At 45.7% G+C, this 17,413-nt stretch overlaps 1 protein-coding gene across 2 annotated transcripts in view; it reads left to right on the plus strand.

Annotated features, from left to right (window-relative positions):
• The window catches only part of igdcc4 (immunoglobulin superfamily, DCC subclass, member 4), a 59,161-nt gene that overhangs the window by 25,379 nt on the left and 16,369 nt on the right, over window positions 1–17,413 (plus strand). For both annotated transcript variants that reach the window (XM_085382980.1, XM_085383047.1), the window contains exons 3-5: window positions 3,606–3,747; window positions 5,037–5,170; window positions 17,156–17,290. In XM_085382980.1, the coding sequence (XP_085239106.1) occupies window positions 3,606–3,747; window positions 5,037–5,170; window positions 17,156–17,290 (411 nt within the window). The remainder of the gene's footprint in view (window positions 1–3,605; window positions 3,748–5,036; window positions 5,171–17,155; window positions 17,291–17,413) is intronic.

Raw genomic sequence — 17,413 nt, forward strand, 5'->3', positions numbered from 1 at the left:
TCTTATTATGAGACTTCTGCGGGGAATGTCAATATTTTCTAACTCTAGCTTCTGCAACCCATTTCAAAAAACAGTTGATGTCTTAACAAGGAAAAAAAACACACACAATTTTATGTCTTGTTGCAGGCTTCAGTTGTGGATAATGTCTATGAATGTTTTTCGTATTTAGTATTTTTCCTGCCTGTAATTGCATGATTTTAAAAGGTGTCTTATCATAAGTCGACTCGGTATTAATGCAGACACCCCATGCCAATATGAGCAGTGAAAGAGAATGTGGAGAATAGCTTTTCAAAGCTCGATAAGAAATACTAGTTCAAAGACATCTAGCATTACAACAAGAACTCTACATTGAAAGGCTTCTACTTAATGAAAGTCATTGCAGAAATACTGTAAAGGGCTTCCTTTTGTCACTACTAGTGCAGTACCTGCTTTCAAAGGCATGTTAGAATCAGCAAAAGTAGATAACACCGTCATTTGAGTTTTCTTTGGAGCAAATAATGCTATCTAAACTTCAAAAGCGTCAAAGAGAAGTCTGACATCATCTCATCTCTGAGATCACATGTCAGGTGACCTATCTATGGCCATTTCATAGATGATGTTGCAGAACAGGAAAGCCCCAAACGACTTCAAACACAACACAGCACTTACTATTGTCCCTCAATGCACCCACCAAGTCTGAAGTGGATCAGATGGACAGCTGTTGCAACGGACAAAGAATACTCACACGTACAAATACACAGACTTCTTCATTTATCAGAGAGGTTGAAGGACATTTCTGCCTATTTGTTAAAACAGACAGAAATGCACATGTTTTACAGCAGCTATTGCAAATATCTGTTGAAGCAGGAAGGGTGGCATGCTTGTTGAGTTGTGGTAATCAGATTTAAAGTTGGGAAGCACACAGGTCACAGGTTGAATTATCTGGTTTCACAAGGGGAGGAGGAAAATACTGCAATCTGATAGCTCTGGGGCCAAAGGGTAGGGCAGGGATAGAGGGATGGACAAAGACAGAGTTGGGGTAAAATCACCAGCAGCAGTGACAAAAAAAAAAGCCAAGTACTGAGATGAGATAAATGAGAGTGAGAGAGCAAAGAAATGTGAGATTTTTTTTCTCTATTTTTACCACGCACATTGAGGGGTTAAAGTTTACATAGAGCAATGCCCAAGGATTTGCCTGAAAATGTTACTTATATAGAAAGACTTTGTTGCTAGGAAACAATTGGTCATATTTCGACCCTATGATTTGGTATACCACCTTTAGCTGGGAACGTTACAATGAAAAATTTCCCAGTGTGTCAGGACAAGTCCTTTCAGTGTTAACTCCGCAGCATCTGACTCTGTGATCTGTATGTAACTGGATGGATCTGCCTTGGAATTTCATCACAGGTGTCAGGACACTCATGGAGCTCTGGGGAAAAAAGGCTAATATGAATATACTCTGACACAATGGACGTAGAAGCCCAGCAAGTCGCCATTGTTCGATCCCAGCATGAGTAAAGTGTCGTCTCTAAACACTCGTCTCCCCCCCCCTTGCATTAATGTTGAATGGCTAATGCACATTCGCTTATCAGCTGTTGTTCACCGCTCTGCAGAAACCCTCCTGTGCACACATACACTTGTGAACATGGCTGCATACAGTGCTTCAGAAATGTAATCATAAGCTGTCCGTGTGCAGGCATTAGAGAACAAGTAGCAGGGCACACCGGCACTTAAATTTACAAATGTACACACACCCACGCACGCTCATTGAGCGTGTCATCCTATCAGGCTGTCTGGCAGTGTTACAGGTTGTGTGTGTTTACATGAGAGAATCATGCTGTAATGGCTGGAAGTGGCAGAGGTTAATCATCAACGGCTCTTCCATGACTTGCTACGCAACAGTCAGTGTGAGATTTTCTGAAATGAATCAAATCCATTTTGCTACTATGACCAAGCATCTCTGTCAGCCTGTGTGTACTCATTGAGAAACTTTGTTCCCTCAGCACAGTGGGAAAACACAGATGGACAGTTTGTTGACATGACTAACAGTTGGAGTGATAGGGCCTAGGGTGATTTTGGATAGCCTGTCCAGTGTCTCCTCCTCAGCTTACAGTGGTTTGGAGAAAATCTTGTACAAAAAATCAGGATGGTGTGAGTTTACAAATCTTGAGCCTACCATGTGATTGGCTGCAGCTATGGCTATGGTTTAAGCTTAGTGATTTTGGTCATTTCTCTACATTTAGTTAGCAGACTTATGTTAACTTATGTTTCTCAACTGATACTGGAAAGGTTACAATGCTAAAATCCATCTAGTCTACTAAATAGTTTAATTTGGGTTTGTACGAAGACCTTTGTTATTCCTAGATAATTTAATGAATCTACTGAACACAACAATAGACCTGTCATGTCGAAATTTTGGGGTTTGAATTTAATTTCTTAATATTTATTAGATGGCCTGGCATTTGCCTTTCATGTGATAAGTAGCAGAAATTCTATTTTTAAATACACAGTGGAGGGGATAAATGTAGGACGTCTATCTTCAGAATATTTCAGAAAACTTTATTAATAGCTGCTGTTTCACACATTCACACATTTATGTTTGTGACACTTTTGGGTGATGTTTACATGTTTTGAGGCTGTGCAAATCCAGTTTGGCAATTAGTTCCACAAGGAGAAAGTGTTTTATGTAAACCAGAAAGACTGGCTGATTAGATGCCTCTGCTTATTTAACATTCAAAGAAACACATATGATATTATTATGATATTACAGTAAATTTTTACAGCCTATTATATGGTTAATGTAATTACACACTGGATTTTCTAGCCATTTTATGTTTTGGGCATTTTTATTGTCCCTTGTGCTTATTTCTTTGTTTCTTACTTTTCTCCTCTTAGAGTTGCCTTCCCCGACTTCTTTCTCTGCACTTTCCTTTGATCCACCCCCACTCCCCTACTTCTCAGTCAGGGCTACAAACTAAGAGGCTGGGACAGCCAGTCTGTTTTGTTCTCTCTTCCAACAGCCTGTTGGGGTCAGAGGTTAGAGGCCCTCAGACGGTACTCACTGCTGCCCCCTGGTGCTCAGCTTTACATTCAGAGGGAAGCATTCCCGTGTCTGTGATTGTATAAAGACTGAAAACTGGAGTCCTGCCAAGAGTCGACCTGGACAGACAAATAGAGCCAAGCCTGATTAAGTCCCTAAATTTCTCCTAATCAGGACATTCAAGGGCATTTAAACGGCCTCAACAAGTCTTTAATCAAATTACAAAAATTAAAACAGCACCACTGAAAGCCCTACAATGGGTGTAATACAAACACTGGAAGTCTTAAATACAGACTGCAGAAGTGACATTCACGTACAATTCACATTCACTGGGTTGTCTGAACAAAGCTGTAAGTAGAATAAATGATGAGGTTAGTACTGTTTGTATTAAGTTACGACTTGAGCTATCAAGTGTGAGCTATCGAGTGTGTAGATCCCTTGCACTGGTTTTGCAGCCATGGATAAGTGCACTAGGTATGCTGAAGATATGCTGGAGAAATTGTGGACCATGGCCAGATGTAATACCAGGTGTGGGCAGACGCTTTGATCAATAACCCTCTGAACTATATCATTACTGTACCTGCAGGTCTGTCGAAGTTCCGTCTGGAGCCATCTCCACAAAAAGTGCCCACAGGAGGGGCTGCCCGCTTTGAATGCCAAATTGAAGGAATACCAACCCCTGTTATTACCTGGGAAAAAGATGAAGTAGCGATTCCTGAGGGAACAAGGTAACTATGGAGTTCTGCTTTGGCTTTTTATTGTATGTTAAATATTCCCAATGATCTGCATTTTGTATATGATTTCATATTGATTTACTCACTATAACTGTGTACAAGAGTGTTTGGATGTTGCCCTCCATTTGAATTCTTTGAGTTTGGATGTTGCTGCTAGTTACTAAAGACATGTCAGTCTTTTGTTCAAAACAAGAATGCGAATTTTGTTTGTCCCTGAATGTAGCTGCTTCAGTTTTTAATGGAAATGCAGAATGGTATGGTAATCATAAAGGAACAGCCACATCATGATAGCCACATCCTTGAACAGTCTCTCTCCCAGTTTTCTCACACATATATTCCCATTTAATGGATCACTTAACAATATCGACATTTCTCCTGACCCTGGAATTTGTTTCCAGCCTTATTACGTCAGGCAAAGTGTTAATGGCTGCTGTAGCCTTGCTTGACCCACAACCAGCTTGCTCCTCATAAGGTCTTATTGGTGGGACATGGCTCTTCCACCTCAGGCTCTAATAATGTCGTTAAACTAAAATCAACCAAAAAATGGTTCAAGCATCACTAGCTTTTCTCTTTCATAATATGTGTGTTTAATGTTATTTATCTATCCAAATTTTCTCATTATAAATGATGCTTTCTCTTATTACCGCTTTCTTTTTGGATCCTTTGTTTTCTGGTACCTCTTATTATTCTCCTTGTCTCCTCTTCTTATCTCCTTTACACTCGCCTGCTCTTTTATCCTTCATGAACAGACTACCGCTGGTCACATTATGGTCAGATTAATAGCCTATGATAACAGCTATAAGAGGTGGTGTGATGGCTTTATATTGCCTGGGTTCCACTGGTCTGATTTGCCTGTCTGAAGTAATGACCTCTGTAGGGGAGGGAGAGGCAATGATATAAAATATGGGAAGTATTAACAGTGCAGAGAGATTCTGTATGCAAAACACATGTTACACATATTACAGTGTAGCCATTAAAACAGCCTTCATTTGGGGTATTTTGTGATACTATGAAAAGCTTACATCCCAAAGTTCTAGAATTGCAGTTATTTTGTGTTGTCTGACTCAGCTCTAAAGTGGTTGTACACAAAGGTACTTTCTCCTGAACAAAGATGGTGTCTTATGGGGACTCAGGAGCAGCAACCTACAAAGCTGATCACCTGAATGCTTCATCCTATGGGGCACTAAGCCATTTATATAACCTTATCTTTCATTCTCTCTGCTATTCCTTCTAAATCCTTCTTTCTCTGTCATCTCTGTCTCTATTTTTATTGTGTGCAACAGATTCATTTCCCTTCCTAATGGGGTGCTCCAGATTCTGGAGGTGACCAAGGATGATGAGGGTGTCTACCGCTGTGTTGCATCCAATTCTGCCGGGAAGGACATCAGTCATGAAGCCAGACTCTCTGTCACCACAGGTAAGGCCTGTTGCAGTCCTTTATAGTGTTTGGATTGACAGGCAGGTACCACTGAGAACTCCTATCTTTCCATTCTTATGAGTTTTGGCTTAAAATTCATTGGATATATTTACAGCTAACAAAATGACACTTGAGGAGTTTTCATGTCATGTGAGTTTATAGCTGTAGTGAGTTTTAAAGCACATTTTGAATTATTATATTAATTATAATTATTTTTTTACATTTCTTTTTTCTGCCCAAAAGTCAATTTGATGTATTTAAAGTCTTCAGCTTACGCTTGTGTGAAATGGATATGCATATTGGGACATGATTGGCTTCTGACATGACAGGCTCAGAAATCATAATGGTACATCATGCTGATGTCTCAAGGTGATCACAGAGAAACTTGTCACCTTCAGCAGATGAATTAGCAAACAGCCTTCTAGTTTCAAACTGCACCAACATCAATCTGTAGAGTGAAGGTCACACATCCGAGTGATGCACTTTCTATGGCAGCAGCTTTACACTGTAATGGAATGCATTACAAGAAAGTACAGTGCATCTGTTGGTGTTGAAAATACATTTCTAAATGATATTTTTACTCTGATTATTTCAGGACTGTGGTCACTTTAAATCTAGGAACAGCTGATACTATACATATACAGTAAACCAACTAATGTCAGTGAATAGAGACTGCACATCATATAGCTCTGTGCATTAATTTTTTACACGATGTTTCCAACCTATTTTCGAACCATGATCTACTTTTAAAATTACCAATCTGCCAAGATATGTCAATCCAATCAGAGAGCCCTAACCAATACTGATTGCCTACCAACATGTTTAACATGCACACAGTAAATTTGAAAGCAGCACAGATACAGTTAAGTCTATAATATGTTTGACAAGAACAGCTTCACTTGAGTCATAATCATTATTTGATTGCAGAGAGTCCTCCATTTTCAGAGGCTCAAAATTAATGCCGACAAGCAATTTCATGGCCAGGTGTAGCCTGTTACTTTGTTATTTCATGAGAAATGAAGCAGTAATTCTAATATGAGGTCCAGAGAGATGTGCAAGTGAGGAACGCTATTGTAAAAACAAACAAAATCAACCTATCAGAAAGATTCTAAAAACTTTAGAGAGGCCGAATCAATGATCTGGAGGAATGCAAAGCCCAGTTCTGGTCTTTCAGACAAGAACTCAGTTTCACAATGAGTTGATATGAAACTGGATTCACAACAAGGTGCAAACTACTGATTACACTCAAGCACATAATGGCCAGATTAGACTTTGCCATAAAAAAACATCTTAAAGAGTCAAAACTATGGTTGGACAGAAAAAAAATAACCTGTGCCAGAATGATGGGAAAGGAAAAGTATGCAGAAGGAAAGGAGCAGCCAATGATCCGAAGCATACCGCAGGATCTGCCAAATATGTGGTAGGTAATGCTATAGCATGGGGATGCATGGCTGCCAGTGGAATTGGGTCATTAGTGTTTATTAATGATGTGACTGCTGAAGGAAGAAGTAGGATGAATTCTGAAGTGCACAGGGCTATACTCTCTGCTCAGATTAAGCCAAACTGATAGAACAGTGCTTCACAATGGATAATGACCCAAAGCATAATGCCAAAGCAACTCAGGGGTTTCTCCGTCATTAAATATGAGACTTAATGCAGAAAGACCCACAAATAAGCAGTAACTGAAGGTGGCTCCAGTAAAGGCCAAGCAGACCATCTCAAGTGAAGAAACACAGTATTTGGTGATGTTCATGTGTCGTAATCTTCAGGTGGTCGTTGACTGGAAAAGCTTTTAAAAAAAATCTTTTCGGTTTACAACTAAGCTATTTTGAGCCTCTGAAAATGGATAATTGCATAAAATTGTATAAAATGGCTGTAGTTCTGAAATAATTGAGGTCATTTTTTGAGTGGAGTGGTCAGTGCGCCCCAGGGTGGCTGTGGCTACAATGTAGCTTGCCATCACCAGTGTGTGAATGGGTGGATGACTGGTTGTGCTTTGGGGTCCTTAGGGACAAGTAAAGCGCTATTCAAATACAGGCCATTTACCATTAATGTTTTCTTAAATGCTTGTTCTCTAAGTTCTCTAAATGGAATGTAAATATATTTCTCTGTCTTACTTGAATCCCCGGTACTGAGAGGAGGCAACTACTCACTTGTAGTCTGGATAGGTGCTCTTCCATCATTGTGAAACTGCATGAGTTGATGATCTTCTTGGAAGATACAGCATATTTACACAAATGTGTTGATCAAAACCGATTTCAAATTCAAGGCACATCTTCTAAGGTTGGAATACTTTTTCTCTTGAAGTAGATTCTAGAACTTTCCATTAATACCAGCTGACCCGAGTGTTATTTTGCAGTGTGAGAATCTCATTCTCAGCAGAATTACCCAGTTAGAAGGGTGATACTGCTTTGCAGGTAATGCAACATCAGAACCTGCACCACTCTGAAAAGGCAAATAACTGTTTTCAAACCAACTAGGCTGGGTGCATAGTGAGTAAATTACTTCTTAGATTCAGGTAAAATGTTCTGAACTTGACTCTTCATATTATGTATTTTGTCCTGATATTAAAGCTACACAGGCAACAGCACTGCAGCCCACTTGAAATCAATTGTAGCTTGCTTTCAGATTTGTTTACTGAGCTGATCATGCTGATTACATATTTATCCTCACCCTGCCACTCTAACTTGAACTCACTGAGTAGGGCAATAAGATCTTGCAGGAACGCTATATTCGAAAGCAACTAGTATCTGCCTAGAAGTGCATATTACGCATGTGTTGAAAGATTAAGAATTCTTGGATTTAAGGCAAGAGCTCAGTTCTTGGCTAAATCATTGCCAAAAACGGACCTCTGCTCATCCATCTGACATGTACAGTAGTAGCTCCGTATGCCTCTTTCAACTTAACTCCAAGTGACGTTCAAAACAACCCTGTCGCTCCAACACAGCGTCTGGTATAATTCTGTTGAATTATACAACTCTAATCAAGGAAGTCTGGGGAAAAAAAACACTGTGATGTTTGTTGAAAAGAACATTACTGCACTGGCACAGTCTAATCAAAAAGCATGTTTAAATGTGAAGATAAATGCTGTTTTATTATTCTTGGGACTGTTTTATAATTCTTGTTTTTTGTTTTTTTGTTTTTTTGACTTTATCTTCATTATTTTCAGTAACTAATCTTCAGTGGGTCAAAGCAAAATGGTTGTTCTGAACTGATGTCTAAGACTAAGCTTTTGTGTATAATGTCAAGCACTTTAAGCTTATTGTAATGACCTGGCTGGGGTTGTTAGCCAGGTGCATTCTGGGTATTGCGTTGTCTCTGTGTTTTCTATCGTTCTGCTAGTTCATATGTGTTTGATTTGCATGTTGTGTTAGTGTTATGTTAATGTAAGCCACAGTGAAGTTGATGTGTGTTCTGTGGAGGGGGGTGAATTGGCATGGTTGGCTGACATCGCGACTCTATGTGGTGGGAGCGTGATAGGGGTTCGGTGTCAGCAGTGTTACGTTGTGTGAAAAAAGATGGCAAATAAATGACTGGTGTGAACCACTACTGCCTCCTGCTGGATCATTTGGGGATTATCAGTCTGCTGAGACGCTCGGGGTCGTGCGGTGTATGAGGCACGAGCGCTCTCCATTCGCTGTGAAGTTTAGCGATAGCTGCTAGCGCCCCGCTAGCCGTTTTAGCTAGTGAGCAGTTTAGCCAGTTTAGCTCCACTAACCCACGGTCGTTACAATTGGTGTCAGAAGTGGGATTCATGAGTGTCTAGCAGACACTATGGAGCCGACCATAGGCGAATTAGAGCGTGTAATCCGAGACAACAGCTCGCTTCTGGAAAGCATGGCTGCCGAGACCCAGCGGAGAAGACCCGAGCTGGGGCGGCCAGAGGGCCACAGCGCGCCCCGGAACAGCCACCCCCTGCTCTCCCTGCAACGGGAGGGGATTCCTGGGGCCGCACCACAGCTTCCTGGCAGGACGGCTGCTAAGCTACAGCACTACACTGGGGCGACGCAGCTGGAGCCGTATCTGGCCCAAGTCACGCTGGCTGCCACTCACAACGGGTGGGGTCAAGAAGAGACTGCCACCCACCTGGCGCTTGCACTGGAGGGCCCAGCGCTCCAGGTTCTGCTGGACCTGCCCCCAGAGGAGCAGCGCGACCTCCGGGCCTTGACCACGGCGCTCGGCAGACGGTTTGGACAGAGACCACCAGCCGAACAGAGCAGGGAGGAGCTGGCTTGCCGACGCCGACGCGAGGGAGAGAGCCTGGGGTCCTTTGCTGCGGACGTCCGCCTCTATGCCCGACGGGGCTACCCGACATTCCCAGGAGCGGCACGAGAGGAGCTGGGTCTCCACGCCTTCCTGAGGGGCCTCACACCGGAGAGGCTGCGACAGCATGTCCGGCTGTCATCCCCCCGAGACCTGGAGGAGGCACTGAGGGAGGCTGAGCGGGCTGAGGAGGTGCTGCGGGGCGAGCCAGGGACCCGACGATCGGCCAGGATGGTCGAGCGAGAGATGAACGCGTCCCAGTCGGATGAGGAGGAGGAGGCCAGACGAGCCCAATCAGAGGCAGTTCCACGTCGGAGGCGCCGGACGGACTGCTGTTATCGGTGCGGGGAACCTGGTCACCTCGCCCGGAACTGTCCCGCACCTAGTCCTCGGAGCCGAGTGACATCACCGACGGGAAACGGCCACGGGGTGGGACAGTGAGGGAACCCCCACCCCAATCGTTAAACCCTCTCCATGACACTCATCCCGTGGTGGGCCGCTGTGGGTCCACCCGTGGACTGTACCTGGACTGTATAGTTGATGGACGGTCTTGCCGGGCCCTGGTAGACACGGGGTCCACCATCTGCTTGCTGCGAAGGGGGGTGCTCCCGGAGACGGGTGGCTCATTGCCAAAAGACTGGACCCCTACTCACACAGCGTTGTACACTGTCACAGGAGAAAAGACTGTGATGCCGGGGAAAAAGACTCTGCAGGTGGTGGTGGGAACGAACAGTGTGAACCATGAGTTCTGGCTTGCCGACATAACTGACGAGTGCATTGTTGGACTGGACTTGCTGGCCCACTGGGGGGCACGGGTCGATGTACCGGGAGTTGCCATCCACCTTGGTGCTGAGACCGTGCAGCTTCAAGTGGGCCGCGGTAGCCAGGGACAGACCCCCACCCCACCAGCACCCCCAAAGCCCTTACGCCCCGCAGCTCCATGCCACAGCCAGGGGCCGAGGGCGGCAGGGGTGCGGAAGAGGACCCAGGGGGTGGACGTAAGCAGGGCCAACATCCCGCAGCCAGAGTCACCGCCTAGCTCGGCAGTCTCCCCGTCACCTGAGACTGTCGCGGCAGTAGAGGAGCTTGGGCGGCGAAGTGGGGTGCACCTCAGTGCGACACAGCAGCAGCAGTTGCAGAGCCTCTTGGCAGAGTTTATGGACACTTTTGCCGCCAGGGAAGAGGACTGCACAAGGACGGGCCTGGTGCAACACACTATAGACACTGGAGCAGCTGCTCCAATCCGGCTGCGGCCCCACCGCCTGCCCCTCGCCAAACGCCAAGCTGCCGAGGGACTGATAAAAGAGATGGCAGCTAATGGCGTCATTGAACCCTCGGATAGTCCATGGGCCGCACCTATGGTTATGGTGCGGAAGAAAACAGGGGGGTGGCGCCCTTGTGTGGACTACAGGCGTCTGAACGCGGTCACCCGCAAGGACTCTTACCCGTTACCTCGCATCGATGACGCACTGGATTACATCGCTGGGTCCAGTTGGTTCAGCTCGCTAGACCTCCGCAGTGGGTACTGGCAGGTGGAGCTCGCTGCCGAGGCGCGGCCCAAGACTGCATTCACCATAGGGCAAGGACTGTGGCAGTTTAAGGTGATGCCTTTTGGACTATGCAATGCACCAGCCACGTTCGAAAGGTTAATGGAAAGGGTCCTCAAAGACATTCCCCGTGCCCGCTGCGTGGTCTATTTGGATGACTTGCTGACTCATGCTAAGGACTTTGAACAGGCCGTGGCCAACCTACGAGAGGTTCTGACTGCCATCCGCGGGGCCGGACTAAAGCTGAACCCGGCCAAGTGCAACCTTCTTGCTCGCCAGGTGAAGTTCCTGGGACATGTGGTGAGCGAACAGGGGGTGGCTACTGACCCCGAGAAGGTGGTTGCTGTGGGGGACTGGCCTACCCCATCGAACGTCGCCGAGCTACGAAGCTTCCTGGGGCTGGCCTCCTATTACAGGAGGTTTGTAAAAGACTTTGCCACCGTCGCTAGCCCCTTGCATCAGTTGACAAACAAGGGTCAGCGGTTTGGTTGGACGGAGGGCTGTGCAACGGCTTTCGAGCAGCTGAAAACTGCCCTTGTGAGTGCCCCGGTCTTGGCGTATCCTGACCCCAGCCAGCCTTTCCTTTTGGACACCGACGCCAGCAACGTGGGGGTCGGAGCGGTGCTCTCCCAGAGGGGAGAGGCTGAGGAGCGAGTGGTGGCATACTACAGCTGCAGCCTCAGCCGGGCCGAGAGGAATTACTGTGTTACCCGGCGTGAGCTGTTGGCTGTGGTCCTGGCGGTTCGTCACTTCCGACCTTACCTCCTGGGCACTAAGTTCCTGCTCAGGACAGACCACGCCAGCCTAACCTGGATGCTGAACTTTCGCCAGCCAGAGGGTCAGGTGGCCCGGTGGCTGGAAATACTACAAGAGTACGACTTTGAGGCCCAGCACCGACCAGGGCGGCAACACGCCAACGCTGACGCCCTGTCCAGGCGCCCCTGTTCTGCGGATGAGTGCCGGTACTGCAGGCGCATGGAGGAGCTGGACCGGGGTCCGACATCGGCAGCAGCAGAACCTGAGGGTGTGGATGAAGGGCAGGAACCTTTCACCGCGGCGGAGCTACAGCAGCACCAGGTGAGCGATCCAGCGCTGGAGATGGTGAGGGACTGGATGGAGGCAGGGACACGGCCAGACTGGTCCGCCGTGTCTTCCCAAGGGCCCGAGACAAAGTCGCTGTACTCCCAGTGGAACAGCCTGGAGCTCCATGGCGGTGTAATCTACCGGCGGTGGCGAGCGCCAGACGGGGGAGGCGACATACTCCAGCTCCTGGTTCCCCGGGCCTTGCGGCCTGAGGTCCTCCGCTGGGTCCATGGGGCTGCAGGTACTGGCCATTTTGGGAATGGCAAGACGTTGCGACGGCTGAGACGGCGGTTCTACTGGCCGGGGTGTCGTCAGGACGTGGAGATCCACGTCCACTGCTGTGACGACTGCACGGCGCAGAAAGGTCCCAGCCAGCGCTCCCATGCCCCATTGCAGCAATACCTAGTTGGGGCGCCAATGGAGCGGATCGGAGTGGATATCCTGGGTCCATTCCCTGTTACTGATGCCGGCAACCGGTATGTCCTGGTCGCGATGGATTATTTCTCAAAGTGGCCAGAGGCGTACGCGGTGCCGGATCAGAGTGCGGTGACGACGGCGCGGACTCTGGTGGATGAGATGTTCACGCGGTTTGGTGTACCGGAGGAGCTCCATAGCGACCAAGGGAGGAACTTTGAGAGCCAGGTGCTGGGAGAAGTGTGTCGGAGGCTGGGGGTGAGAAAAACGAGGACCACCCCCCTCCATCCTCAGAGCGATGGTCTGGTTGAGCGGTTCAACCGCACGCTGGCCACCCAGCTGGCCATCCTGACCAGCCAACATCAGAGGGACTGGGACCAACACCTGCCCCTTGTTTTGTGGGCATATCGAACAGCAGTGCAGGAGTCAAGTCAGTGTACTCCTGCGGCGTTGATGTTCGGAAGGGAGCTCCGGACCCCGGTGGACTTGGTGTTCGGAGCGCCCCCTGAGCCGGAGATTGCTGGTGGACCAGAGATGGACTACTTCCGGCGGCTCAGGGAGCGGTTGCACACGGTGCATCAACTGGCAAGACGGACATTGGAGGGAGCCGGGGCCCGCCAGAAACGGGCGTATGATACCCGTGCGCACGGTCCTATGCTGGGGGCCGGAGATCGGGTCTGGGTGTTCTGCCCCCAGAGGAAGCGGGGGCTGACCCCCAAGCTCATGAGCCACTGGCAAGGCCCGGGCGAAATCCTGGAACAGCTGTCGGAGGTGGTCTTCAGAGTCCGGATGCCGGGGCGGGGAAGGCGGGTGGTGCTACACAAGGACCGGCTGGCGCCATACCATCCGCTTGCCCCCAACCCGCAGGCTGGTGTGCAGCCTGGGGACTCCTCGCCCCCTACGCCCGGCCCGGAGGGGGGCGCCATGGATTCCCAGTCGAGGCCGAAGCGTACTCGACGCCGGCCCGGACATTTGCTGGACTACATTGTGGACAGTTAAGGTTGTGGGGACACTGAACCTTTTTGGGAGGGGGCTGTGTAATGACCTGGCTGGGGTTGTTAGCCAGGTGCATTCTGGGTATTGCGTTGTCTCTGTGTTTTCTATCGTTCTGCTAGTTCATATGTGTTTGATTTGCATGTTGTGTTAGTGTTATGTTAATGTAAGCCACAGTGAAGTTGATGTATGTTCTGTGGAGGGGGGTGAATTGGCATGGTTGGCTGACACCGCGACTCTATGTGGTGGGAGCGTGATAGGGGTTCGGTGTCAGCAGTGTTACGTTGTGTGAAAAAAGATGGCAAATAAATGACTGGTGTGAACCACTACTGCCTCCTGCTGGATCATTTGGGGATTATCAGTCTGCTGAGACGCTCGGGGTCGCGCGGTGTATGAGGCACGAGCGCTCTCCATTCGCTGTGAAGTTTAGCGATAGCTGCTAGCGCCCCGCTAGCCGTTTTAGCTAGTGAGCAGTTTAGCCAGTTTAGCTCCACTAACCCACGGTCGTTACATTATGTTGTGTATGAAATTGCATGCATTTGCCTTGCCTGACCTTCACAATACATTTTTTCCAGTATATACAGTAAAAAGAAGCTTTCATGCTGTGATCGTTTGCAGACTATAATATACTTCTATATGTTTTGTTCATAATGTCAGTCGCTGATCAAGGCTCATTCTCCCTATCTGATAAAACATATTGGAAGTTATTGAATAATTACAACAAAGTTTAAACTTAAATCACTGCTAATCTGTTGGGAAGTTTGTATGCTCCACAGCAAAAACTGTCAGAAGGCTACCCCATAATGTTGATTCTGTTCATCTGGAGGTAACGTTTTTAGTCCTTGAAAGATTTTTTCATTCATCCAAGTGACTTCTTCTGTCTCATCTGACTGCAGGCTTCCCCAACCTTTAAATTATTACATTTGCATAATGACTGAAACTAGCACCACTGAAGGTCAGGCACGGCACCATTGACTAAAACGTAGTCAGTGGTGCTAGTTTTGGTCAAATGTACTGTTAATAAGGTAACAGAAACTTGCAGACAGCTTAAAAGTGAGTCAAGAAGTCACTGTGATGAGTGATGAAACATTTCACCAACTGAAGATGATATGTCCAGATGAACAGAATCAATTTTCTCTCCTTACTGAGTAGGTAGGGATCATTTTGAAAATTTGCTGTAGAAATGAATGAATGCTCACATTTAAAATGACATAGATGCATAGATACTTTCCTCCTGTGGCCTTCTGTCGCAGGAGGGGACTACTTAAGTCCTTATTGCAATTCATTACATGAAACAGATGTCAGGTCTAATGCCATCACTTAATTTGTTATCACATCTATGAAAACAAATGGGTCAACACCCATAATGGAGTTTTTACAGCTTGATATTGAGGTCATCACTTCATATACTTAATTCACATAGAGGATAGAGGACATTTAGCTGCTTTAAACCAACAATTTCTAGTTTCCTCTATTTTCTTTACAGTCTTTATTTTATTATTTTTTTTACCGCACCCACACAGGCCCTATATGAAGGTACACCATCCAGTGCAGTCCTTACAAAAGCAATATGACCCACTTAAGCTTTAAGCATAACCAAGGCATAACTTTGTAGTCCTGATTATTAATTTATAATGTGTTTGCAGAATGGCAGGCATCTGTCCTGAACATTACCATTATGAGCAGCTGATGAGTGAGTGAGTGAGTGAGTGGAAAGGCCAACTCACATCAGATGTACCTTAGCAAAAACATTGAAGCAATTTGTGTCTCTTCAACCCATAGACAATACACTTTGAATAATAACGTAAAGGTCTGTTAAGGTGAAGATGGGTATATCTTAGGTCTGTGAGTTTAACCATCCTATTGCCTGACCCATTTACTGTGTGTTCTCCTTTTTCTTTGGATAGTAAGTCTCTTTATCGTTTACAAACCCAATTCCTAACAAGTTTGGGTGTTGTATAAAATGTAAATAAAAGAACAGAATGCAATGATTTACAAATTTTATAAAGCCATATTTTATTCACATAATAATGTAGAAAACACATTAAATGCTTAAACTGAGAGTATGTACCATTTAAGAAAAAAAATATATATATATAATTTTTTTTTCTTTTTTTTTTTCAATCTCATTTTGAATTTAAAGAGAGCAACACATGTCAAAAAAGTTGGGAGAGGGTCATCTTTATCATTGTGTAGCATCTCCTCTTCTTTTAACCACAGCCCATAAACATCTGGTAACTGAGGAGACCAGTTACTGGACTTCTGGGAGAGGAATGTGGTTTATTATTGTCTGATTATGTTGCTATAAAAACCACACCTTTCAGCACAGATGGTGCCTTTCTACATGTGCAAACTTCCAGTTCCTTTGGCAGTGATGCACCATCATGCCAGCAGACATGCAGGCTTCTGAACAGAGCATTGATAAGATGCTGGATTGTCACTCTCCTCTAGTTTAGAACATGTGGGTGTGAGGCCATAACAGAACCATGTCTGTTTTTAATGGAATGCCCCCTCAGGGCCCGAAGATCATGGGCAACCAGTATTCCTTTTTTGCCTCGTCCTAGATATTTCATCAGATTCTTTTTATGATGATATTATATGCTGTAAATAATAAGGCATGAGTCTTAAGAATTTTACCCTGAGAACCATAATTCTGAAATTGTTCCATAATTCATAGAAAGATTTTCGCAGATTGCTGAATGTCTGCCATCTTTAGTTCTGGGAGAATTTTCCTCTCCCAAGATGTTCTTTTTATACCCAATTGCATTACCGATCTGTTGCAAAGCAAATGAGCTATTCAAATATATTTCATAAAGTAAGAAACTGCCTCTGTTTTATCATTCAATATGTTTTTATGTGCTTTTGGGAATTAAATGCGGGTTTATGAGATTTGCGCCCAACCTTTTCAGAAATTGGTTTGTAGAAGCATCACTTATGTTCTCCCCTCAGTCAAGCATTCTGTGTAGGCTTGATTTCTGGTGTATGTCCAAAATCTGTTAGTGAAGGTTCACATTGCTCCATGTAAATAATAACATTCCAGTGTCCATCCTACCAAATGCTTAATGTCAAACACTTTCTGGTCATATCTACATCCACCATTTTAATGAGTCTGGAGGACTCAAATGTTTCAATGCAAGCCTCTAAAGGTTGATTCTGTTCATCTGGACGTAGCATTTTCAGTGGGAGAAATGCAAATATACTGTTTATAAGATTGAGGAAACCTGCAGTCAGCTGAGACTGAAGAAGTCACTTGGATGAGTGACGAAACGTTTCTCCCACAAAACGCTACGTCCAGATGAACAGAATCAACCTTTGGAGATTTACTTACCTGGATGATTGAGAATGCATCAAGACGTTTCAATGCAAGCTGTATGAATTTCTCTGAATACAGCTTCAAACCTCTCTGCAGTTTAGCCTGAAGGCAGGGTAGGATTTAAATGAAATACAGAACACAATTTTTCTAAATACTTGATAATGATTTTATTTGTATATATGCAAATCTGACTGATGCAAAACTGCTGTGACAGCTACTTGGTTTAAAAAGTGTGTATTTGAATTGTTAACAGAGCTGTAAATCTTGGCAGCAACCCTGAAGAGCGAGATCAGGATCAATGGGTTCACCACTGTCTAATGTGATATTTACTGGTCCAGACTGCCAAAGCTTACATTTCTTTCGCTGACATAGGCTCGACCGAAGCCCTGAACAGAGTTGTGATTGTGGCACCACCTCAGAATGCTTCAGTTGTGCTTGGACATCCTGCCGTGATGGAGTGTATGGCTCAAGGCCAGCCGAAACCACTGGTGTCCTGGAGCAGACAAGGTAATACTGGCAAATTATCTTACACTTTTCTCTCTGTGCCTCTTAGCCTATTGTTTTTGTACTCTACTGCATCTGTCTGTCATTATCAGTGCCTCACTCGCCGTTTATCTGCCAAACACACGC

This window comes from Rhamphochromis longiceps, linkage group LG1 (assembly GCF_057381845.1).
Source record: "Rhamphochromis longiceps isolate RC_006_pf linkage group LG1, R_longiceps_female_GT1.1, whole genome shotgun sequence".
Taxonomy (NCBI): domain Eukaryota; kingdom Metazoa; phylum Chordata; class Actinopteri; order Cichliformes; family Cichlidae; genus Rhamphochromis; species Rhamphochromis longiceps.